General features: G+C 34.1%; 1 protein-coding gene across 1 annotated transcript in view; it reads left to right on the forward strand.

The window, feature by feature from the left end:
* Window positions 1–27,414, forward strand: part of SPoCk (secretory pathway calcium atpase) — an 80,665-nt gene that overhangs the window by 46,773 nt on the left and 6,478 nt on the right. Inside the window, exons 8-17 of the mRNA XM_089098331.1 lie at window positions 337–511; window positions 3,509–3,670; window positions 6,169–6,723; window positions 9,620–9,790; window positions 12,608–12,777; window positions 14,626–14,792; window positions 16,566–16,751; window positions 19,060–19,207; window positions 21,244–21,339; window positions 27,199–27,340. Of these exons, the coding sequence (XP_088954457.1) occupies window positions 337–511; window positions 3,509–3,670; window positions 6,169–6,723; window positions 9,620–9,790; window positions 12,608–12,777; window positions 14,626–14,792; window positions 16,566–16,751; window positions 19,060–19,207; window positions 21,244–21,339; window positions 27,199–27,340 (1,972 nt within the window). The remainder of the gene's footprint in view (window positions 1–336; window positions 512–3,508; window positions 3,671–6,168; window positions 6,724–9,619; window positions 9,791–12,607; window positions 12,778–14,625; window positions 14,793–16,565; window positions 16,752–19,059; window positions 19,208–21,243; window positions 21,340–27,198; window positions 27,341–27,414) is intronic.

Genomic DNA, 27,414 nt, shown 5'->3' on the forward strand with positions numbered 1-27,414 from the left:
GAATTATGACAATGTCGGATTACTTGGGGTAGTGGTGCAAACCTGCAACTTAGATAATGAAGTCAAAATGTTGAAATCATTTCGTTTTATAGCATAATCTTAGGTAATGTAAAAACCCCTGACGATAAATGAAAGTTCGAATAGGGATAAATTCTTTATTTAAACAGTGATAATTCACAAAAAAATACTGGATATTTCGGTCACATTTACAGTGACCGTCATCAGCAGAAATACGTCATCAGCAATGGTTTTCGAAATTACCTCCGTAAAAAAACCTGACGTATTACCTACTATTAACTTTAATTGTTGTTTTATATTTGCTACACTTTATTACAGGGCATAGTTGTCTGCACCGGTGAAAGATCTCAATTTGGGGAAGTTTTTCGTCTGATGCAGTCTGAGGAAGCGCCCAAAACACCACTGCAAAAAAATATGGATGCATTAGGAAAACAACTTTCATTCTATTCGTTATGCATTATAGCATTGATTATGGTTCTTGGATGGATAGAAGGTAAAGAATTAGTGTGTAGATAAGATATTTGGTCTTAGATTGCGAATTGTTACCTTGACACCAAACAAATTATGTTTTCATTTTAAAAATGTGTTGTCAGTTATTTTCTGTCGTACCTCTCATTGCCCTTAGATGAGCAAATCCTTTATTATAATATACACAAAATAAATAAATAAACTGCAACTCTACAAAATGTGTTGCATATCCACAGTGGCCTCGTTCAAAGATCAAAATAATGTGTAGCCTAAAAAAAACAGGGAGCCTTCTCATCTTAAAAAATACCATAAAATAATATAGGAAGAAAATAAAATAAAAATTGATGAAATAAAAAATAATCGAGGTTATTATTATTCTCCATCTGAGTCCTCCCAAAGCTACGGTAGCGAGAGCAGTTGTCCTAATATCAATCACTTTTGTTAAAAATATCTATCAAAAAGCTTCACCTGACGATTAGTTTTAATGCACGAAAACAGGTGATTATCAATTCAATTTATAAAGGTGAGGACCAATTTGTAGTACTACAACCTTGAAGCTTAGGTAATTCCCAAAGAGTGATTGCTGGCTAGCATAAAATAAGATAGAGCCTTTTGAAATCCACAGACCAAGATAATTACTTTATCTATTAATAAATTATTGACTCATTGTAGGTGTCACGAATCGTGATTAGAAACTTGAACATATCCTTTCTTGTTTTATGGCTTCCCAGAATTTGTAAGTTCATAAGTGGTAGCTGAGACGATATTATTATCAGGGCGTAATTTACTATGGGCCAGGGGGGCAGCTACCCCTCCCAAACCTTGGTTTACCCCTCCATACCCCAGTTTGCCACCCCTCCCCCAACTGAAATTTAATTCTTCAAAAATCTAGTCAAAACTAAGATAAGCCGGCATAATTCAAGCATCCACAGACATGAGTCAGTTTTCTTTAATATATCTTTACCTTTATGGTGCTATATGGCTCAATTTTCAGTTTCCACTGTCGTTTTCCCTTGATTTGGAAAAATTGCTTCCAACTTAGGTTCCCCCCCCCCCCCCAGGATTTTGACGAAATTACGCCACTGATCATTATGATTATAATTGTGCCTTTGTTTGTGAAGTTTCCTGAGGTATTGAAGAAGAAATCTTTACAATGAAAAGAAGAAATATGACAAAATTAAAGTTTCTAGAAGAGGTGAACTACAGAAACCTTAAAAAAAATCTCAGACATGCTTAGGTAAAAAAAAAAATGGCAGAAAATTATATTTTGAAATTATTTGCCATCTTTTGTTATTATGGTATTATTACTTTTTATTGTAATTTCGTTATCTAGCTTGGCTGCAGAAGCCGGGACCCCCCCCCCCCCTTTGAAAATCATAATAACTGCATATATTTCTAACTTTTTGTTGTATTATTCAAAAATAATCTTTGTTTTGTTTTTTTATTTTAGAAATGGTGTTACTTCAAATAATGAAATACATAAAAGAAAATTCGCACTGAAGCTTTAAAAACCTACACTTCGTTCGAAATTTTGGTGGGTAGCGTGATTATAATATGCTCCAAACTCGCAGTTGTTGATTTTAATTTAATGCAATGATTTATTTTGAAGAGCCTTGTAAACCTGAGAATTCTCAGACAAGGGCTATAACATAGGGCTATAGGGCTAAAACAAGGGCTTTCCCTTACAAGGGTAATCGTAAAGCAAACTGATAAGAAGTGAGCCTCTTAACTCTTTTTCAGTTAGTCCTCATTGGAGTTTTTTTTTTCTTGCATGTGTATTTTGGACTGCTTTGGCTACTCCTGAAGCTGCTTAGAGTGAACTTTAAGTAATTTGTAAAGTTCAATAAAATTGATTTTTTCATATTTCCACTAAGGGTTGAGCTTTTGTAAAAATAAAGAAAAAAGAATAATTTGAAATTCTTTTGAAATATTAATTTTCTTTTCTTGTAATTTTAAATATAAAATTAAAATCTATTCTATAGGCTCTGTAGTTCCTGTAGGTTTCAACACAACAAATTTTATATTAATGGAAATATTTTCAATTCTTATTCATCGCAAGAGATTCAAGTCAGCTTAATCCTTTACAGTAAAGCCAAGTCGGCCTGTATGCAACGAGTAAATCTATCAGCAAATAAGAAATATCTTAAGGGGTTGGGAGATATGAATTCATTAAAATGGTAATTACCAAAAGCCCCAGTTCTTTTTTATATGTGCTTTATTGACTATAAAATGGAGTTGAGGAGCCAATCGACATAATTTCCATGTAGGAAATTTTTACCTCACTGATAAATTATTTAAAATTACTACTAAAGTATTGTATTTGGTACTTGGGCATATTGAGAATGGCTTATTAAGCGCTTGACTACTCTGTGGTTATTCTGTCGTTTTTTTTTTTAAAGTTCTGTTGTTTTTGGTGACTTTTTGGCTTTGTGTGGCTTTGGGCTATTTTTGCGGTTTTTATGTGTGCAATCCTCGTATTGTCAGCAAAGGAGCAGATTCAAACAAAGAGACGAATTGTGTTCAAAAATCAAAAAAAAAATTATTTGAAATTTCATTTTCTTCTCTAGGATTTTTGTTATTTGTTTGTCATGCCTTAGCACCACACGATCCTAAAATTTGCTTAAGGAAGCAGTCCTTTCCACTTTTAGGATTTTTTTCTCACTATTGAAATTTCTTGACTCTTTGTGCATTTATTTTTTATTTTTGTCATCTGATACTTAATCTTCTTTTTTTTGTTCTTGCTTAATTTTAATTCAGCTTAATTTAATCTTATATAATCCATAAAATATAATACTGCGTAATCAAATGTTATATAATCTAGTATTGATGAAGTCTTTTGTTTTCATTGTTGTAACAACTTAACAATTACCTTCTAAATTAACAGTCGTGAACCTTTGTTGTTACAAAGGTTCATTCTCAAAAATGCTTCGTAACAAAGCGTCGGTCCCTTCGGTCATTGTTGTCACAACTTAACGATTACCTTCTAAATTAACAGTCGTGAACCTTTTTTTTTCTGTTTCAGGTCGTCCCTTAATGGAGATGTTTAATATAAGCGTATCCTTGGCTGTTGCTGCCATTCCTGAAGGTCTGCCCATTGTTGTTACAGTTACATTAGCTTTAGGTGTTATGCGAATGGCGAAAAATAATGCTATAGTCAAGAGACTTCCCACTGTTGAAACACTTGGTGAGACTTGTGAAACATACGTATCTAACTTTCTATGTTCTTACGAGTTGCATAGAACAACGTCGTCAGTGTATTATATGCCTGCACAGGGGCGTACCTGGAAATTCTACCCAGAGGGGTAATACCAAAAAAAGGAAAAAAAGACTCCGGGCGGGAGGGATATATTGTACTTTTATTTGGGTTTTTATTTACATTTGTACGTATTTGCAATAATCGGACAAATGCGCAAGTAAAGCTACTATGCATTTTCTAGAATTTGGATTTTAAACATCAAAATCAAATATCATAATTCGTAAATTTATTTTGCGAATTTTTGGAACATTTTTCCAATTATTTTAGAACATTTTCCTAATACGGGAACTCTCTTCGGGAGGGAGAGGGAGCCCCTTTCCCCTAGGCCTTCTTAGATAAGTTTGGAAAAGTTGCAATAATTGGAAAAATACGTATTTAAAGCCATTTTTTCTCTTTTTTTTTTTAATGTTGAACCTCAAAATCAGGTATTTCAACGTAAAATTATATGGTGAATTTAGGATTTCTTCTACCTTTTTAAGACGTTTTTGTAAAGTGCGACTTCTCTTAGGGAGGAAGAGAGAGATCCATTTCCCTAGGCCTCCGTAGATACACCTCTGTACCTAATACATGAGAGATACGAGTATGTTTTGTTTTCCAAAGATCCTCCTTCCATGAAACTGATCCTTATGCTAAAATGAAATTTTTTTTTTGAATATTTTGGCCCAAGGAAGTTTCGGCCGGTTTCAGAAATAAACAACTACAGATCCCATAAAGCTTTTTTTCTGTGTAAGAACATTCTATCGAACAGCAAATAATGTCTTGTACCTTTTTTGGGAGCCTTGGAATATATATTTTATCCCTGGAAGATATCCTCTGTGTATTTTTCCAATGATTAGAGAGTGGGTCCAATCATCTATAGTGAACATTATATTGCACACACTCTAAGAGCTCTTCGACCTGAAAATTCTTACAAACTTTATAATTTTGCAGTCACGTGGCCCAAGCCCCCTTACAGTTCAGGCCCTCTGGAATCTTAATTCTTTTCGAATTTAAGGGAGGACCTTGTTCATTATTGTTATTATTTCATTATTTCCCCCCCCCCAGAAAAAATCTTGTATTCGCACCTGACCTATTCACGCATATTGTTTGCGCACGTTTCTACATATTGTGTATTTGCTTGTTCATGAGTAAAGGATAGTTTTCTCTGCACTATTATAAGTATCATGAAATTGCAAACAATTTTAACTGTTGAACATTATAACGAAACTGGGCTTACAAAGCAGCCGTTGAATACTGCTAATTTTGTGTTTTTCTTATTTTGGGCTATTTTGTCTGTGTGTCGGGCAAAATAAGTTATAGAAAAAGACAGGTCTCTGTACTTTAGCTGTTCCTATGGCTATAAAACTGAACTGTGAACCACAGTCTGGCCCAATATGTTTTAGGTGACTAAGGGGTTGCACCTTGTCCCTGTGGTAAAAAAAACAACTTAAGAGAAATTAGACAGGTCTTCGTCTCAAGCTCCTCCCCCAAGATTAAAACATATTTATATTTGTCCTCTGATTTTCTGAATTTCCCATGTAATTTTTCTGTTTTTGCTTGTTTTTTAAAGTTGCTAACGACCCCCCGCCCCAAACAAATTCTTGCATGCGCTCCTTACGTAATTGCATAGAAAGATGTAGCATTCTAGTAGATGAACTCCAGGAAAGAAACTTTGAAATATGGACTTCTGAAATTTAGTAATTTAAGGAAAATCCCTTAAAATCGATGCTGTGACACCAGAAAATAATTGTGCAAGGATCTCTCCATGACAAGTATGACCACTTTACGGTAAAGGGTGCTAGAGCCATTTAACAGCTACTAAAATTTTATATCGAATGTACGGACTAGAACTTAGGTGGTGATCGTGCCAAAAACTTCTAAGCTTGATCTTGTGTGGGGTATTGGCATTTCGGAATGTCGACAGTTGACATTGCCTTGATTTTACAGTATGTTGCCTATTTTGCAACGAATCTGCTTCAGTGTTGCCTAAATAAAAAATCTTTTCGGGAATTTTAAGAATTTTTACGGGAACATAGATATTCGTATGAAACAATCAGTAAGAATGACCATCCAATTGGTAAGATCGTTTAACTTAATTTTATATGGTTTTCACTTGAGGTTCTATGAAATTGTCGAAAAAAAAATAAATCGCCAAAATAGGACGAATACGCATCTTAAAGTAGTTATTCCTATATTTTTACAATTGTTTTATCAAAAATTCAAAGGAATTCTCACAGTCACTTGAACTCCTAGCTTTAGTTCCATCCCCACTTGACTATGGAAGGTATTCAAGGATGAATTTATATTTGTTGAATAAGTCGCCATTATGCTACCATAAGCATGAAATGCATTTTTTTTTTTTTTTTTTTTGATGTTATTAAGAGTATTGTAAAAGTGTCCTACTTCTTCTTGATTTTTAAAACCTATTTTCACTGTATTATTTTTAGGCTGTGTAAACGTCATATGCTCTGACAAAACAGGAACCATAACTCAGAACGAGATGACAGTGACCACTATTATCAGTGCCAATGGATTTAGTGCAGAAGTGACTGGAAGTGGATACAACCCACGTGGAGACGTCATCATTGACCGCTGTGACAACATGAAATTGGCCAAAGAAAGCATATATTCATTGCTTGAAGTAGGATGCGTTTGCAATAATGCTAGTATTACTGATGAAAACCTCCGTGGCCAGCCGACAGAGGGTGCTTTACTTGCTGCAGCACTCAAATTTGAAATGCATGGTGTTCGGCAACAGTATTTGAGACTTCATGAGTACCCATTTAGCTCGGAGCAGAAGATTATGGCAGTCAAGGCGAAACCAGCTAGTTCATCTTCTGAAGAGGATGATATATTTTTTGTGAAAGGAGCACCAGAGAAGGTGATAACACATGCTGTATCCTACAAGCAACATGGTAAAGCGGACTTAGCGCCTTTGACTCCAGAAGTGGAGATTGAGTTGAATCAGGCAGCGCAGAAGCTATCGAGGAAAGGATTAAGAGGTAAATTGATATTTATAAGATGAGATATTTATTTTGAAAAATTTTCATCACAAGCCCCGAAGGACTGAATTTGAATTTCGGAGTCATAAAAGCAATACAAACAAAAAAAAAATAGAAAAAAAACTAAAAAGCTGGCAAACAATTCCAAAAAATAATATAAGAATGAAAAATAATTTCTTAGTCAAAGTAATTAAGGTGCAAAGTGTCAGAGCAAGTTAAAAAAATTAGAAACTAGGAAAACTAACTTTGATTAATATAAACATTTATAAAAAAAAAAGTTTTTAAAAAGGTACATATAAAAAAAGGGGGAACAAAACAAGGGAACGAATACAAAAACTAGGGCAACGCCAGTACCAAATAATAAAAGAGAAAGACTAGCGGGATATTTTCTTTATTTTTTCCTGTTATGAAGGGGACAAAGATTTTTTTTTATATCTGGAGGTAAAGCAACGAATGAGAGAAAAGATAAGAACTGGTTCAGAAGCGGTCGGAATTTGGCGGGTGGTATCTGGGTGGGGAGTGCGTTTTTTGTAAAAATGTTTTCCGTGCGAGAGTTTGCTATTGCGTTTTCTGCAAAACGGAGTCACAACGTATATCTCCTGCGCTTAGTTGTTTCCAACCTGGCTTTTTTAGAAGATGAATGTATGGAGCCTTAGCTTCTTTAAAAATTAACTTAGGTTCTTTGAAATTTAAACTAATTCAAGCCATTGCTGATATTTTTATTGAAGAAAAATATCTAAGAGCCTAGCCTAATAGCCGCATAAGACCGCTCTATTTTGGACCTAATTGCTTGGATATCAATGTATTAGATAATTTAGGCTACAAAAAACTTATTTCTTTTTCTTGCTTCTGTTTATTTGCCAACAGGATTGTAGATTAATTTAAATATACTTTTTGCCATTTTTGTTTTATTTACAAAACAGTGACTAAAATGTAATAATAGACATACTTGCACACAGAGGTGGAGGCAATCCTCTTCCCTAAGATTATTTTGGAGATTATTTTGGAAATTATTTTGGAGGTCCCCTTTCCCGAGACAATGGAAAAACGCTGGCCTAAAAAATGCACTTTACTTTCCGATTTTTATTAACTCCCTCCCCTTCTAAGTGCAAGATTTATATGAACATGTTATAATAAGCATGTTTGTCTTCGAAACCGAATGGGTCTTGTGCTTGATCTGAAACAAAGAATAACGTTCAGGAACAAAAACGCGCTTGTTCACGAATTGATTTTTTATATAGTCTGTATCCATTCTTCTTTTTAATTGTCTGTCTGAATTAAGATGTTGAACAATTAATCTTTTTTTCTTTCATTATTGTTCGGGTTTTGCTCACAGCTTCAGGTGGGTTTGCTCTGTATAGTCATTCAAACATAGTAGAAACAGAGTCCGAAATTCTGTTTTCAAATCTGATCCTTTTCTACCAAGTATTCTTTCTTTGGCCCAATTTTTCAGCCACAGAAATGTGATTGTTTGCATAAGTTTGTAATGCATTTGTAGAGATTTTTTTTTGTTCCATTGAAAGGATAGATTTTTCTAATTTTTTGAAATACATTAATACATGTATTATAAGAATGATTAAAACTAGTCTATAGCCTAGGGGCATTCCGATGTCGGAATAGTGGGTTAACACAGTAAAATATTTATATATTTAATCCTTTGGAAGTATTTTGAAGCAATGTCGTCAGTCTGTTTCTTTTGTAGGTGTACCCCCCCCCCCCCCCAATAAAAGAACATTTTCTGTTATTGTTTGAGGAATACGCTTGCTTTGTTTACGCTTCATTTATATATATACGGGACTGTCAAGGAAAAAGTCATGAAAATTTTAAATATATTTATTCTATAGCTAATTGGCACTTTTTGAATACTCCTATTGTCAAACATCATAAGAAATATAATTGCAGAATTGTTTAGTAGTATAAGAGCATATATTAACTAATAATCACATATGCTTCTGTTATTAATGACAAAGTTTTACAATATGAGGGGGGAGGGGATAGAACGTTCTTCCGGTGGGAAACCTCCTAAACATATCATCTAGGGAGATTATCTCCCTCTATTCCCTCTATACATATGTTACTTCTATCATGATTATTGGCCGGTAAAAGCCACCTAAAAACCTCCTATACCTACCGTATATAAATTCTAATAAATGCTCAGAATAACAAAATTTTATATATTTGGGCCTCAAAACGTGCTATTTTTTAAAGTATTGTAACTCATTCCTAGGATAAGCTCAAACCATGTCTGCACTGCCTTTGCGTATGAGGACAAATGGTTTTAAAGAGCGGCTTCTAAGGGGTTAAAGCGTAATTAGTGCCTAAATTTATGCCATTCTCTATAAAGCCAACCAGGTGTGGCAAAAGCCTCTTGCCAGCCTTTATTTAAAGTATAAGTCTGTAGTAAATAGGCTCCAAGACCACTCTGTCTATGCATGATGAATGAAAACGAAGAAGAGAAGAAAACAAAGAAAGAAAAATGACAAGCAATAGCGAGGGAAATTCATTGACTGAAAATTACTCTCGTTGCTGTTGTGCTATTCAACCTTTTGTTACTTTAATTTTTGTCTGTCTTCATTTTCATTCAAAAGTGTAAGTAATTCATAAGGACCACATGCCCTCCCTAACGCTTATATCCCTCGAGTTTCTGGTTTATCCCCCCCCCTCGAAAAATTAGTTCCAATGTTTGCCTAGTATTTAAAATTGCATTTATGTCTGAACTTCTCTTTAAGTTTAATGGGCACTCACATGTTTTGGTTGATGTTTTTTGGCAAGTTCATGTTAGCTGTCTATATGCTATTTTCATTTGGCTCTGTATACTCCCTCTGTAGTTAATGCTTGAAAGCCGTTTTACTAATAGAATATTATTAAGTGTTGCAAAGATTTTATATTTTTTCAGTGATTGGTCTTGCAAGAGGAAAAGATTTACAATCTTTGGAATTTGTTGGTTTTGTTGGTATTCAAGATCCCCCACGACCACGGGTTAAAGATGCGATCGCCACGTTACAGGCATCTGGAGTCAGGGTCATGATGGTTACTGGTGATGGGCGGGAAACTGCGTGCGCTATTGGTAAGTTGTAATTGTCTTGGTGATGCAGCTCCTGGCTGTGTTCAGTTTGGATAAATTAGCGAAGAGCAAGAAAAAAGGATACAGACTAGAGATTGTCAATTTTAAAATAGCACTGTCTTCAGTTTATATACTTTTGAGACTAGAGATTCCGTCATACTACCAAAAGCTATTAATTTGAAGGTCAAGGCGTTGTTTCACAGCAGTCTAATCATCAGGGGGAAGAGGGGGTCATGTCTAAAAATTTATTTTTAGGCCCAAATCCTTGAATTCTCACTGGGAGCTCTTCAGACAAATCTCTTCTTCTTTTCTTTTTCCATGAGAGAGGGGGGGGGTGTATAGCTCCCCGTTCCCTATGCCTCTTCTATGAAGGAATAGCTATATACTATTTCAAACCAGTTTTAGGATCTCAAAATTGACCTTCCAAATTGTACCCTATAAACATTCTTTTTATATCGATTCTAGTTACTTGTTTAGGGCCAAAAAGTGCCACCATGCGGCAGCATGTTGCTGAAATTGTAAAATTGCATATGAGAATGTTAGACACCATTTTGAGCCCAAATGTTGTTACTCGACACTATTGTCGCAAAACGCCAAATGGCTGTGGTGCAATCTATTCTTTTGAAAACAGAGTTTCCTGACCTTGTGAATTGCCTTTGCGATTTTTATCAAGATCTAGTGGCTCCTTTATTTGTTGAGGAAGAGGGGGGTGTAATCACTTTTTTTTTGGAAACCACATAAAATTTCAAATGTAAATTTCTGTTCGGTGGTACATTTGGTTTGTTATATTAACAAAATAATCAGAATATGCTTGAATATACGTGTCCCTCTGACACTTCATTGCTATAATTACCTAAGACGAGACTTACTTACTTAGACTTAGGTCTTACCACGCTGGCTGATCCAAAAGCTGACGACGGTGCCTAGCCACAATGGTCTCAGATTCTGATTCCAGGAGGAGCCCATAACCATATCTTAAGGGAGCCGGTCTTCGCCCATGCTAACCATGTGACTCCAGTAGTGCTATCAACTAATTGTAATTTTATGGTTCACAGATAGATGGGTTTTTTCGGGGGGAAGCGACAAAAAGAGTTCCAATCTATTTTATGGATGCGTTTGAGACAGTTATACTCAAACCTTTGGATTATTTTCCGAGGTGTTTAGTTAACGCAGAAGATTCATATCTGTACATCATAACTATGAGGGTGCTACTATTAAGATCTGGAGCTTCAAATTCATGGAGTAGGCCTCTAGTATTCTCAAGGCTCCAGTAGTGCCATCAACTAATTGTAATTTTATGGTTCACAGATAGATGGGTTTTTTAGGGGGGGGGAGCGACAAAAAGAGTTCCAATCTATTTTAAGGATGCGTTTGAGACAGTTATACTCAAACCTTTGGATTATTTTCCGAGGTGTTTAGTTAACGCAGAAGATTCATATCTGTACATCATAACTATGAGGGTGCTACTGCTAAGATCTGGAGCTTCAAATTCATGGAGTAGGCCTCTAGTATTCTCAAGGTTTTTATTTTTGTTAAAAATGCTTCGTGCGTACGTCTGACTCGATGACGCTCTAAAGATTTTTAAGTTCTTCAATATTCCTAAGCACATCAGTTCCGACTTGGATTAGGGGGACAGGTAGTTTGTTAACATTGTCTAACATGATTTTTGTTTTCATTTCGACATGAGACAAAGATCGCCCTTCACTAGGAGTACACTAGTCTCCATAAATGGAGATTTTTTTTAAAATCCATAAATGAATACATAGTTATATACTCAATGGTAATTCTCAGTCAGTGGTGGCTACAGTGAATTTTGATGACTTTTTTGGCTTGATTGATTTGTTTAAGTGTCATTGAAAACTGCACTTTAACGAAACGATGGCAGTGGGATATCTCCACTGGCTCTGCCACATCCGTTTGAAGACCTGAGGAAAAAATATATATGGCCATGCTTCCAAAAACATGTACAATAAGATATGAAAGTGCCTTTATGCCAATGTTAAAACAAAGTATTAGCAATTCAGTGGCAATTTTCAGAATTATTTTGCCAATGTACACGGGTATTTTTCTAATTACTATTATTTCGAAACGAAGAATGTATAAAGTCTAAAGCTTAGCAGTTGATACAATAGATTTTATTAAAATATTGATAAATCGGAGCAAGATGTATACCCCTGAAAATGTTTTTCGCTTAGTGTTTTTTTACAGTCTCGATGCCCATATTTGAAGCTGGCATCTGAAAGCACTGATTTTGCAAAAATTTTTAGTTTAAATCAAATACGAAATAAATGATGGTAATAAAGATAGTGGTAAGCGTTATTAGTTGCTCAGCAATTAGTTTCACATGTATAAGGTTACTATTTAGTCTTTAGACAATTAGAAACATAACCTAATGAGGATTGATGGTGAATTGTATCGATAATGAGTTGTGTTGGTGGAGAGTTGAGTGAGATTCATTCTGAACACAATGTCTTTGAACTTATATTTACCAGAGAGAAACACTTTTGTAAAAAAATATTTGTTTTCCCTTCTCCAGCTCTATGTTTTCTCCAGTTGTGTCGATAAGGAGTTGTGTTGGTGGATTGTTGAGTTGGAGCCATTCTGAACATAATATCTTTGAACATATGTTTAACAGAGAGAAACACTTTTGTTCAAAATGTTTGTTTTCCCCTCTCCAGCTCAATGTTTTCTCCAGTTGTGTCGATAAGGAGTCGTGTTGGTTGATTTTTGAGTGGGAGCCATTCCGAACATAATATCTTTGAACATATGTTTAACAGAGAGAAACACTTTTTTACAAAATATTTGTTTTCCCTTCTCCAGCTAGTATTGTCGGGATTCTTCCATATGCTGGACATCTTGCTTATGCTTCTCCACATATCATGCCTGGAAGTCAGATGGACCAGCTGACGGACTTGGAGCTTGAGCATGCTGTGAAAACGGTTTGTGTTTTCTACAGAGTGACACCTCGACATAAGCTTAGGATTGTAAAGGTAATCTCATGAGTAGAATTTTTTTTTGTGTGTGTTTTATAAAACGTGGCTTCAAAACTGGCAAATTTCAATTCTTATGGATATTCCTGTTTTTATAGTAATATAAATATGCCTGTATATTTTAGGAATATTCCTGAAGTATTTGATTCTACATGAAACTTCAGGTGGATTTTGTAAGAAAAGATTTTTTGCTTAAAAAACGGGCCAAATAAAAAGAAAAAATGCTGCCCACTATATCCAAACATAACTAAACGAAATCACGATATGTTTGTTTTTCATATCCCAATGCTTATTGTTTGCGACAATCTTTCCCCGTCTTAAATAATTATTTCTGGTACTTTTACACTTCTTAGAAAAATATTCGTTTGATTTACCCCCACTTCTCCATTCCCTCTCTAGTTCCTACAATAACATTGTCAGCTACAAAAGAAAAAAAAATCTAGATAGAAATTGATGACAACCCATCCACTCACATTCCATGTTGTATAATCTTTGTTAAAGAAACTTGCACTCGGATGCTTTGCACGGAATTCACCTAGTGGCTTGGCATAGTACCAAACGGCTTATTTTTTTTAGTTTTTACTAACAATTTCAGTCGGTCTGGGAAAATTGGCTCCAAATCCCCCCCCCCCTCCTCTCCCAGGAGTTTGACGAAATTGCGCCCCTGGTAGTTTGGCTCATATGCCACTTCAATATGCCTGTAGGGTATCGCCATTCTTTTTTTTTCAGTCATATAAGGGACTAGTTAATTAGCTTAAGTGTATATACGTGTTATATGTAAAGGCTCTTAAATTTACATAAAAACGCTTATCAGAAAACAAAAAAGTCAAAGATAACGTTCTGGTATCTTTTTTTCCAATTTATTTCAAATGAAGATAGCTGAATAGGTACCCTTCATCTGAAACAGGAAACTTTTTTTTTTTTTTTTTAGATGAAATCCACTTCGTAGGTCAAATTAAATAAAGAAGGAAAAAAGAAATATATACCCAAAAAAAAAAAACCAAATAATTTTCAACCCAAAAGATAAAAACCCAGAAATAACCTTAAACTTGAAATGTTCTCATCATGAATAGATTCATAAAAACTATTACGTAAAGAAAAAAAAAGTAAAGAGCAAACAGGACAGTTACAGCGAATGCTAAAATATTGACGAAAAAAAACACGCGACCATATATTATTTCAATAAACTACCATTGTAAAAAAAAAAAAAAAAAAAAAAAATCAAACGAGATTGTTAGCTTTTTTCTTTGTGATTACAATAAAAAACAGAAATAAGATGTTTGATAGATCAAGGCCTACCTGAGACGCAGATTGTTCTTGCCCCAGATGTAATCTAGGAATGGAGGATGATGCGCATATTCTAGCTGGGTGCCTGCATTATCCTCGTTTAATAAGTAATTTTTTTGGGTGAAACCCTGGAGTACCCCGGGGATCCTGCGGACAACTTTAAAAAGAAAAATCGTTCTGGTCAGGAATTATATTAGTGAGGTGATTAAGAAAGGAGAGCAATTCAAGTTTGTGTTATGTTGGGTTTTTTTTCCCGTCTCGCGGTTTTTTGGGAAGTGAAGGGATGATTATTTTTGAAGTTATTGGTATTGGGAAGTGTGCTTTACAATACTATTTTGGATGGCTTTATTTGGCTTATAATAAAACTTAATTATCATTTTTATACACATATATATGTTATTCTTCCAACTTTTGTCGTATTCAAGCCTTTGCTTTCTATTTATTGGTTTTTGACGCAAAAGACAAGTTTAGAGATGTTTGCTTATTGAACCTCTTTCTTTAGAATTAAGCTTCATCTTCCAGTTTCATAAAGGAGGTCATGATTGGTAATTTGTGTTTTAGGCTTTACAGGCAAACGGGTGTGTTGTGGGAATGACTGGAGATGGTGTCAATGATGGTGTTGCCTTGAAGAAGGCAGATATTGGGATTGCCATGGGCAAAATTGGGACTGACGTTAGTAAAGAAGCTGCTGACATGATTCTGGTCGACGACGACTTCTATACCATCATGTAAGTTTTATTGACTATTTTTATTACGTATTATATATTATTGTATTATGTATTGTGATTATTTTTTTGTTTTTGATTATTTGTTTGTATTATGTATTGTGATGATTATGTATTGTATTTATTAGTATGTATTATGATTATCTGTATTAACCATTTATCTATTTACAAAGAGCTTTTGCAGAGACAGAAAAGGGTTGCCATAAGGGCTGGATTTCTTGGATGAATAATGAGTGCACCTGCACCCGTAGTATGCGCTGAACTTCATGCTGGTCGATGTAATTAAATCTGAAGGGCCAAAGGCACGAGATATGTGACGGTACAGTTTGCAAGGGCGAGAATGCCTGAGCTGCTGACTGTAGGGAGCGATGCGGATGGAATGTATTCGGTATATTTTTAGTATGATATCAAATCTATATGTGTTTGTTTGTCTATCTGTTTGTTTCTTCGGATTATACTGTGAAACTGTTGCGAAACCATTTGAACCATTGAAACTGTTTGCGAAACCATTTTGAAACTACGCAGTAAAATATTTTGTTTACAATCCAAAATCCTTTTTCTTTCTTTTCTTCTCTTCCTCCCCTATGCTGTGAAACTGTTATAGGTAAAAACAGGAAAAATTGTCGAATCTATGTTGAAGCTACGCAAAAAATTATTTGATTTAAAAATCCAAAATGCCTTCTTTCTTTTACTTTCTCCCTCTCCCTCTCCTCTTCCTCCCTCCCTGTCCCTCCCCATACTGTGAAATTATTAAAGGTATAAGTATGAAAATTTGCGAACTATTTTGAAGCTACGGTGAAAGATGTTTGGTTTGAAAATCATAAATCCTCTCTTTCTTTCTCTCTCCTTTTCTCTTTTGATGATTTTAATTGTTAAATTTTTTCCCGCCGTTTACTTTTGGCAACCCGATTTATTGGAGTTTCTGTAAACCTAAATTACTACCTCTCTAGCCTATCTATTTTGTGCTTTTTTTCTTTTCTTTTTTTCATGTTGTCTATGCATGAAAAAAATAAAATATAATTCCATGAGAGCAATATATATTTTGTATGGGGGTAAAAAAAATATATTTCTATCTCTATTGTAATACATATATATATATATATATATATATATATATATATATATATATATATATATATATATATATATATATATATATATATATATTACAATAGAGATAGAAATATATTTTTTTTACCCCCATACAAAATATATATTGCTCTCATGGAATTATATTCTCTATTGTAATATATATATATATATATATATATATATATATATATATATATATATATATATATATATATATATATATAAATCCCTTCCAATGTCGAGTAGTAAATAATTCCGCAATATTTGAAAGAATATTTCGCAAATGGAAGTGACGTTTAATAGACACCAAAAGGCGCCTTTATTCTAGATTTTTTTTTTTTTTTTTTTTTTTTTTTTTCTAAGAATGTAGTCCAAGAATGAAACATAAGTTGGTGAACTTCTGCTTAATAAGTCCACGTCAATCTGCTCAACTATGTTTCTTCGCATCTGAGAAATATGGCATCTGCAGTTCCATTTATTTTAAGACTACCGAAATCAAAGGTTATAATATCTTTTCAGACTGAGAAATCAAAGCTAGAATATCTAAAATAGAGCAAAACGTAGCTTCATTCTCATTAAAGCAAATTGGCTATAGTAGAAATTAATTTTTTTTTTTTTTTTTGTCTTCATTTATTTGATATTGTGTTATTTATCTTTCAATGGCTTTTATATGTGTATTTTCAGGGCGGCCGTTGAAGAAGGAAAGGCTATATTTCATAATATTCAAAACTTTGTTCGGTTTCAGCTAAGCACAAGCATTGCAGCGTTGTCACTTATTGCTGCTGCTACTTTTATGGGAACTCCCAATCCCCTAAATGCAATGCAAATCCTTTGGATTAACATCCTGATGGACGGACCACCTGCGCAAAGGTATTACCCTTGCCTTTGTTTTATGTTTTACTTACTTATGTTTAAGGATAATTTCTGGTAATAATGCTTAGCAATGAGGCGCCAAACCTGCCCTGTGGAAAGGACTGGTTCAAGGCCACGCATTACATGCATCATGAAGTATGGGATTGAAGTGTCTTGGATGTTAAGAGTACCCAAAATAATGTGTGTCACAACCTGTTAGTGTGTCATCAGTTTTCAAAAGTAAGGAGAAATTTGTCTGAGCTGGATAAACATGGTCTTTACAGGGTTGTGCTCATGGTTTTGCTCTTACAGAGTTCCCACTGGCCCGAAACATATAGGCCAAAAGTTTTATGACGTGGGAAAAACTTGTTAGGATCACAAACCAATTCAAGTTAGTGCTTACTGAAAACCTAACTCATGTCTTTTACTTTTTGTCTTACCTCAGAATTTGCTTCAGAGGGATTCTGTTGGAAGATTGGGTTTTTCATTTTTGAATTACTTCAGACTTTTTTGCTTACTTTTGAATCTGAAAAGTATGTAACAACCAACTATCGAGACAAAATTGTATTAGACAGCGATAAAAATCTGTACAAAAATTAACATAAATAAATATAAAGAAAGTGTTCAAAGAGGTATAAAAACTAGCTATAAACAAATGGGGATGGTAACTCTTGCATAGTAGTGTTTTTACTGTTATTTTTTTTTAATTTTTTCTGATGTTTACGCTTTTTTAAAACACAACTTTTTTTGTTTTAGGTTTTAAGTGACTGACTTTATTTGTTAGGAAAACGAAATTGCCTGATGCATTCGATAGTGTTTTTGCCAAAAAAAAAAATTGTGAGGAAACGCAAATCTGCATGTGCTAAAACATCTTAACATATCGGCGAAAACTTATTCGGGAAAATCAATTTTGCTTAAAGAATTGGATTTATACAAGTTATTTTGATTTTCGAGGTGACAAGAAAGAAACTTGAAGTACTAGTACTAGCTGTAACTAGATCTGTCCCCAAGCGATTTTAAGTTGCATTGCAATTTGCTCGAGCTTAAATTCGTTTTTTTTCCAAAATTCAATTATTTTTTTTCGTAAAGATATTATGTTTCTCCTAGCGTAGTTATATTGAACTAGTTATCAGTTGTCCTACAGTCCTACAAGTCCTACAAGGACAATTAAACTAGTTATTCAGTTGTCCTACAAGGACGGAGGTTGAAGGGGCTTGGATTCTCTGTAGAAGAACCTTCGTCAATATTCTTGTTTGGTGGCTCGTCGGGCTTATGGGGTGGTATTTTGCACCATATCTTTCAAACATGTCCAGTGACCACGTGTCTTATATGATATATTGGTAAAGTTCAAAAACATCTTCTGAACTTACATTTATAAGTTCCGCAGTAGCACTGTCTGGTTCCGGTGCTTTGCCTTGCTTCAATGATTCGATAACAGCTTTAGTCTCTGGTCGTAATGGGGGAGGAGGGGGTTCTTGATTGATGATTGGGAAAGAGTTTAAAAAGCTTGGAACCGTCGTGACTTGTGGGTTTAGTTTTTCTAAACTATATAATGTGTTTGTCCTTTTTTCTCTCTCTCTTTCTCTTTTCTCATGCTTTTTCCGTGCTTGTGAGAAAATTATCTGTGACCATGGTTGAAAGTTGGCTGCTTTATTCAAAAACGGCATTAAATATATTTTTTTTGTGTAATTTTTTCAGGTAATTTAAAGTATCCGTAGAAGTTCTGTGACTTTTCGGGAAATGAATTCTTTTGTTTTTGAAAAGCAAAGCTTTGTCTCTCAAATTATTAAAATAATTTCCTGGTGCCACCTTTTATGCTGAATTCAAAATGCTTGTAGAAATTTTGGGGTAGTGTTACAAAGGTTGTCAGTCGGTTAATAGTGAGTGGTTTCCTTGAAAGCTTGGATATTTTAAAAACCATGAAGCGATGAAGGAAAGTCAGCCTCTTTCAGACTGTAGGTTTTTTTCGCCCAAAAGATGTAGTCAAGTGATTTTTATCTATTTTCTAAAACAGTTATATTCGACGAAGCTTGCTCGTTGTCATTTTATATTATTTGCCTATTTTGACAGGTTTCCTTTTTGGACGATTTCCCTTTTCTTTCCTTAAAGGAAAGGCTTCCTTTCATGTAAGAACGTTTTTTGTTGTTACTAGTTTCACTCTCTTTTTCTCATATTTGTTCGTTGTATATTATTGCATGCTATTTGCTGTTAACTGTAATAAAACTGTTATTGATTGATTGATTACGATCTATGTAACAGATCATTCTTAAATAACGTCTTTTTTGAAAATTTTAATCCTGCTTTTTTCATTCTTTAATTTTTTTAGTCTGGGAGTCGAACCAGTGGATAAAGATGTTATTCGCCAACCTCCGCGGAATGTGAAAGAGTCAATGGTCAACAAGTCTTTGATTACCAGTGTTTTGATCTCAGCTGTTATTATCATTACTGGAACTCTTTGGGTTTTTCAGCGAGAGGTTAGCATTTGCTTCCCTACTATATCGAGCCAAAGGAGGGGAAATGTGAAAGGAGTTTAATTTGAAGGGAGGGGAAATATGAGACTTGAGGATATATTTCTCTGCAAAGCCTTCTGTCAACAGTTCAAGCACCAAGGAGTGTGAAAATTAAATCTGATTGTTAGATTAAGCTAATTGGAAACTGACACAGCCATGTATATCTTAAAAAACTAGGAAAAATTAGTAATTCATTTTTGAATGAAAAGAGACTCCATATGCTTTTGGGTAGTAGCGGGTGCCAAGTTAAAAAAAAGAGCTGAAAATTCAGCAAAGAATGAGCTGAAAACATATGACACCAAACACCTGAAGAAGGTAAAGCTTTCTTTTGGAGCTGTTGTTGATTTTTAGAATCAGCAGATTGCTAATGTTTGAATTTCTACGGACTGAGAGCACTGCCAAATTTAGCAAACCAGTTTTGCTTATTTATTTTCACAGTTCGATGTGGCAACACTGACGAAAATGTAGTTCTGTCGTAAAACCTGATTTTGAAACAACTAAAAGAAAATCTTAAATAACCATGGTTTTCCGGTATTATTAAAGATAGTTCCAGGAGGCACAAAAATATTTTATTTTGGTGTCCTTTGTATTTTAACTGACAATAAACACCTTAACACCATAAGAAGGTAAAGCTTTCCTTTGGAACTGTAATTGTCTTTTGGAATCCGCTGATAGCTACTGTTCGAATTTCTATCGACAGATAGCACTGCCAAATTTCACTAATTAGTTATGCTTATTTATTTTCTCGATTCAACGTGTCAACACCGATAAACTATAGTACTGCCCTAAAACCCTCCTAATTTGAAACAACCACAAAAAAAATCTTGTAAAACCATAATTTTCTGTTGCGAATAAAGATTGTTCTTGGTGGCAAAAAAAAAAAAAAAATATATTGGCGTTCTTGGTATTTTAACTGATGATAAAGTTCATAAATAATCTATATACCGTAACTTCTATTTGTGAACATTTCTTAATCTTTTTTCCAAATCGGTCATACTAACCAAATGAAAACACAAATCACATCACTCCTGAAGCAGAAGATTGCTGAGGATCCCGTCTCATTCTGCAGAAGAAGACTTTTCTATGTTTTAAGATAGTTTTAAAGATGACTTTTGTTTACTTTTGGACCTTAACAGTATTCGGCAATTATGACAAGGACTTGACAGGACCTTGACAATTATTCAAGATAATTTTAAAGATGACTTTACTTTTGGACCTTGACAGTATTCGTCAATTAGGACAAGGACTTGACAGGACCTTGACAGTATTTGTAAAGACTATGATACAAAGTACTACCTTCTGCACGTTGAAATAGTTTTTTAGACTTAAATAGATCTAATTTACTGGGAAAAGCCTCAATGACAAATGAACTTGGCATTGATAATCCTATATTTTCAATAATTGTCTTTTCCGAAGCGGCTTTACCATTTGCAAGGGCCTTGCAATTGACCGTTTTCTAAAAGATCCTCCATTCGGCTAAGCTAAACTGTGTTATTTGTGCTTATTTATTGTAAAATACTTGTTATGACCGTTTGCTAAGCTCGATGGTGACATATATTGGACAACTACCAATGAGTGGAGAGGAACTAATTAATAGGTCATTTAGCCGGCCGACTAGTCCTAATCTAATTTCTCTGAAGTGCACTAAGTGACTTTTTCGACCCTGGAATAAAGCTAAAGCAGAGAGCCAGGGCGTAAGACCACAGATTTCATTCGGTCTGACTTCCCCTTGTTGGCCTCAATGCCAAGATCTATCGAAAGTCTTTAGAGTGTTGGAGTCCAGTCATGCTTTTCAACGAAGTACAGTTACGTGTCGTATCCCTGAGCCAAAAGTTCGATCTAATCCTCAAGTCGGAAAGAGGTTTTTAATTTTATGTGTCATTTTGTCTTTGTTGTTGTTAATGTTATTGTTTGTTTGTCTTATTATTATGTTACTAGTGCTGTTGTTGTTTAGGTTAATGTTGTTATTATATAATAATTTTATTTTTTTCTTACCTTAGCTGAGTGCTGATGGAATTACACCACGTGACACGACAATGACATTCACATGTTTTGTTTTCTTCGATATGTTCAATGCCTTAAGCTGTCGATCAAGTGTAAGTTTGTTTCCGTGTTTTTTTTTTACTTTTTTTTTGTCACAATGGAACTCAAAAGGCCAAGAACTAAGCACTTTGAATATATAAACAAAAAAAGGGAAAGTAAGTGCAATCCAATTGCTTCAAAAAAGCAATAAACTGCCAAATAAATCTAGGGTATAGTGTACAGATAGCTTAAAAGATTATTTAATTCAAAAGTAAATCCCAAGCTCTAATAGAGGTGAATTCGCTTCTTTTGTCTATTAAATTTGAAGAAACAAATTTTTCTGGGGGAAGTAAAGAGCGAAGCTGAAACTTAAAATGAATAAAAATTACTGCTTCAAAGTCCATCTAAAATATATCAATAAAACTATTAAAAATAAATCAAATAATTATATTTCCGTATGTTTGTAGGATTATAGGAAACTGGCGCTTTAGTGAAAACGCAAAAGCCAAGTATAACAAACAAAAATTTTTATTTAGGAATCAGAAGTGAGTATGTAGCCTGACAACAACAGACTAGTCTATAAAGTTTTTCATAGTCTTACACCAGCTGCGATATCAGCAACTTTGAGTATACAACTAAAATTATCTTAAAAATATAAGCACAAAAAAAAATTAATAACCACAAAGTCATTGAACAGCACACAGAAAGACAGAATTTTAAATTGTAAGAAATGCGCTTTAGTATTACTCGAAATGAAGATCAAATGAGCCATAGTATGTACAATATGAACTCTGGAAATCCGGTAATTTCTCTCTATACAACAGAGAATTTTAAGTTACGAAACACCCTCTAAGCGCGTCTATAGTCATAATAATGTCAAGATAGCCTCACTCCGGACTTCTCTATAAACTAGTCATACAATGTCCTTTCAGAACCAAAACGAGAGCCAATCATTGGACTGAGCTATCGTACAGAAGTGATCAAAAAAAAAGAAAAAAAAAGCAACAATCCTAAAAGTTTATTTTTATACTGTGAAAAATGTCCTTAATCGGTTTGCTTTCATTGTTCCAAAACTCCTATGTTGCTTTGTGTTTTCAGTACAGCGCTAGTTTTCTATAATCCTACAAACATAGTGAAATATAATTAGTTCGTTTGTTTGTACTAGTTTTATTTATATATATTAAATAGACTGTGAAGCAATACTTTTTGTCCTTTTTAAGTTTCAACTTTGCTCTTTACTCCCCTCAGAAAAACTTTGTTTTTTTAATTAGTCTTTGCCCGTTTCTAATTTAAATTTAATGTAGAAGCAACACTGCAATCATCTTTTTTTATTTTTTCGGGGGAGGGGGGGGGGGGCAGCCCCCTCATATAAGGAATAATTTCTGTTTGTTTTAAGTTTTAATGTCGCTCCTTACTTTCAGTTGAAAAAACTTATTGTTTTTTTTTCTGGTCATTTTTCAAATAATGCCGAGAAATTGAGGCTACACAAAATGGTGTACATGATTTTTGAAGGGAAGAACCTCAACAGTTAGGAAAGAGTAAATATTTTTCTAATGAAGATTTTCAAGGTTCTCTAAACTTAAGTAAAAGGCTCTTTTGTCTAACTTATTTCATTAAACATCACTGTCAATCTTATTTAATCGATTGGTGTTTGTAGGACTATAATTGCGTAACTTACTGCCCTTTTCCCAGGAACTATTGAAGGTCATCTCATCACCAAAGGCATAGTTATTGGACCTCATTCCCCAAAAACATTTGTAATTGGCTATTATAGAACATAAAGCTAATTAAAGTTTCTATTGTATAGAGTGAGAGCATTAAACTATATTTGATGAAGCTGAATTTTGGCGAACAGGAGGTGGGGAGGCGGGGTGGGTACGTCAAGGAATAGTCATTTAGAATTTTGAAATCTAATTATTTGTTATTCCGTGAATTTCTTCCTCTTAAGAGTATTCGATATCTCAAAAATCATTTTGCGAGCCTCGACGTCGGCTGACTGTGTTAAAGACAAAGAGTTCATAGTGAATTCTCCCAGTGGACTAATGAAACTTACTTAGGGGGCTGGGAGGGGGAGTATAAGGGAGGGGCTCTTGTAAACCTCTATTTAAGAGTTGGGACCATAATTATCACAATGGTGTCGTTTTATACTTCCAATCTTTTCCACTTAAGAAGTAGCACCAAAAATACTGTTTTTAGTGCTATATGGCACTTTATATTTTTATTTTTAATGGCACTTTATATTTTTATATTTCACTGCTATATGGCACTCTAAGAAGTTCTGGTAGCCCACTAGTCCTAGCTCTTCCACTTGAGACATGGCACCAAAAGGTTCATTTTTAGTGCCATTGGGAACTTGCAGATAGTGGAATTTATAGGAACAACGTAGATGTGAGCAACAGGTTTTATATGAGCTATTAAACATCTGCCTACGATGTGTTCTGATAGCTTGATAACCCCACCTCTTGGGAAATGACGCAAAAAGTGCCATTTTAGTGCCATTGAGCACTTGCTGATGGCGGAATTTATAAAAAGCACGTATATAGGAGAAATTGTTTTTAAATTATTCATTAAACACCTCTCTATGATGTTCTGGTAACCCGCTAGCCCTGGAAAAAGGAAAAAACGAAAAAAAAAACGGGAGGCAGGTCAGTACTACCAGTGCAAAAAAGTGATTTTCCTTGTTGTTAATGTGGGAGACTGCAATTCCCCTTATCAAGGTTTTTGACCATACTAATTCCAATGGTGCACTCTTCATTTTGATCTGACACCATTTTTGAGGAGTCTCAGGGTTTTTTTTCTCGTTTTTTTTATTGGTCTTATGTCAATTTTAAATTCTTGGTCAACATGACTGAGACTCTAGCCAGGCGTGCCTTTCCAAAAACTAACCTGACAAGTATGTCTCCAATAAGAGAGTCATACTTACTCCCGCCATTTACCCGTGCCGCAGCCATTTCAATATTTGCCTCTCAATTACTTGGACTATCTGTCTTGGCTTTTTAAATTTCTACAATCACCATAAATTTCTTTTCGCAATAAACTTTTTTTTTAAGATAAACCGAAATAATAGCTACAATTTCTGAATCACTGTCAGATGGCAATTTTTTCTCACTAGGTAGTCTTTTTCAAAGCGCGTTTTTTAACTTTTTGTTACTATGGACTCTGGTTTGCTCTTTACTAGGTTGCACTGCTTTACTGCTGTAATCATGATTAAAGGAAAGAAAAGCAACAAAGAACAATAAACAATCATTAAAAGCTAAAAAACGAAATGTCATCCATAATACGATCATTATAAACATTTAAAGAATTTAGTAAAATATAGACTTCAAAAATAGAATACATAATGATCGGTAAAAAAAAAGAGGGGGAGGAGGAAGGATATTCACTTATTTAACATATTGATTATAGTAGAGGTTTTTTTTCTTTCTGTGGAACCTTTTATTTAATTACAATGAGATTGGGGATATTGTTGCAGCAAGACGAAGAAGACGAGGTCTAGGGGGATATATGACTGGAGAAAAGCGAATTTATCCTGGGATTATGGAGAGCAAGATTTGCGAAACATTAGACATTTTTTGTTCTCCCTTCCTGAATTATAGTTAAGTTGGCTTTGCGAAGAAGCGAGATGTAAGGGGCTTTATCCTCATTGAAGATATATTTTACTCCCTCTCTTCTGTCAAATAATTTTCTTAGAGATGCCAGGATGCGAAAGAGGGCAGTTGTGGCAAGTATTGGGAGCAAAAACAAGGAAAAGATTCTGAAACATTTTTACTCAGGACATTTCAGCTTTTTAAGGAAGAAACATATGACATTTGCCTGTTGTTAGACATCATTGATAAATCCTGTTTTAAATCACTTAAGATGATTACAATTAGTATTTTCATAGCACCAACCAACATTTGAGGAGGGACAGGTTAAGTAAAATATTGGAGAGTCTTGAGTAAATTTGTTGCTAAAATTACTGACTTGAGAGGACTCATGATGTCTGTTTCGGGATATCCACTGTCCTATTCTTGATATTTTTGTAGCCCATATCTGGATCATCAACAAATTTCCATCTATTTGAAAAACCAACATTAAGATTGTTTATCACTACAAGGAATGTAATTGGGCATCACAGGGCTCCCTAGGGCATATTTTGGTAAATTGGGAGAGGATTGTAATGTATCTTTAGATATTTAAGTACTTACTTTCTATTAGAAAGGAAAAGTGCAATTATTCTAATCGTTTAACAGTTGTCCTGCCAATGTATTGTGATTAACTATGTCTAAAGTTTTTTGTAAGTCCACTGCTATAAGATTGAGCCACATGTTTAAGTTTCAAGTTTGTTGGGTCCATAAAATGGACAAGATAGGGGTTGGTAGATATAGAACGGAGTTATCGACTTGTCTAAGATTGACAGTGGGATTTAAAGAATTTTGAGTAAGATATTATAGAATTGCAAACCCCCTTGTTTTATTGCGCAGCTCTAAAATGAGCTTGGTTTTGATGTTTGGAAGCAAATAAATAAAATTGAGGTACGTGCCTTTATCAAACCTTAATATTATTAGTATAGGCTTGGATGTATAATTATTTGTAATTTATTTGTACTCTTATTTTTAAGTTTAAATATTTATACGTTTTTTTTCTCTAAATCTATGAATGTTGCTTAATAAAAATAAAAATTGTAAGATTGTATAAACCTTGAGGGTCCTTTAACAGTAAACTTCATTTAGTGAACTGTAGCCTACCCATTGAGACGAATTCATACTTTGCAGTTTTTCTCATGAATAGATCCTCATTTTATTCATTCTGAGAAAAAATGGGCTTTTGATCAAATAAAAATAGACCTCTAGATATACTTTTAAATTTTTAGCTATTGCTAAAAGTCAAATTATCTAAAATGCATAAATTTTAGAAATGTTTAGTATGTAAAGCAATTTTTTGTATTTTGCTGCTGATAAATGCTCCTGAGAAGCAAAGGAAATTAGCTTTTAAGTTGTAAAACTCTGCCTGGAGCGTTCATCTCCCATGGTTTTGAAGAGTTTTTAGAAGCAGAGATATGGATTTTGTGTTATGTGAATGTTTATTGAAGTTGTTGTTGGTTTAATATTTTTAGAAATGTTGATCGTGATTTTCACGAATGATTTTTACTTTTTTTTTTTTTTTTTTTTTTTTTTTTTTTTTGAAGTGATGAGCTTTAAGTATCCATAGAACGCAATGATTCTTCCCGTCTGATTTAGTTACAAGCTTGAACGGAAAACCTATTACCATGGCAGTTTCAATGAAGAAAGCCGCTTAGATGAACGGGGAATTTTTGTCAAACCAAATTCTTCACAAAAAGAGTTTCCTATTGAAATCGTATAGTGTCTAAATTTTATACCTGGCTATTATTTTTATAATTTTAGCAGCTTTTAGGTTATTTTTATTTTAATTTTATTAGCTAAATTGTAAATTGCAAGGGTTGTCATGTACATTCATAGAAGAAGTATGTTAAATTCTCCCTTGAAATTGTCTTACCACACAGTGTATGAATTAATATTTTGTATTCTTCCTTTGTTTTGTTTATTTTTTTTTCGCCTGAAAGCAATTTATTATTTGGCTTAATGTGCATTTAACTTTAAATACTGCATAAGCCAAGAGGATTCGAGGACTGCACAGACTCACCTAAAAAAGGTTTTATTGTGTGAATAGGGTGTGTTTTTATCCTAAATCGTTCCTAGGGTTAACACTCGTTTAACTCACTTTTTAAAAATTTCAAAAACATGATTTAGTTTAGATTACTTTTTCTATTTGTGTTAACCCTTCATTTTAGGGTGGATCTTAATGATCATTTAATATTAAACCTCCACAAATATAGATACGGGAGTTGGCCATAATGGCCTCTGAAATGGTGGTCCTAGGCTGTTCCACAAACTTTATTATATTTCTATATTATCTGTATATTTTATTTTCAGACGAAGTCGATATTCCGTTTGGGGTTTTTTAGGAACAAATTTTTCCTCGTGGCTGTTGGTCTTTCCATTGTTGGGCAGATGTTAGTCATTTATGCCCCACCTCTTCAGTGGGTTTTCCAAACTGAAGCTTTATACTACACTGGTAAGTTGAATTATGCATTAAAAATAAATCTTAATAACAAAATTTTGCTTTTTTCTGGTCAACAACGGCAAGGG

Source organism: Artemia sp. Qi Xiang Cuo, chromosome 12 (assembly GCF_049724085.1).
Source record: "Artemia sp. Qi Xiang Cuo chromosome 12, ASM4972408v1, whole genome shotgun sequence".
Taxonomy (NCBI): Eukaryota; Metazoa; Arthropoda; class Branchiopoda; order Anostraca; family Artemiidae; genus Artemia; species Artemia sp. Qi Xiang Cuo.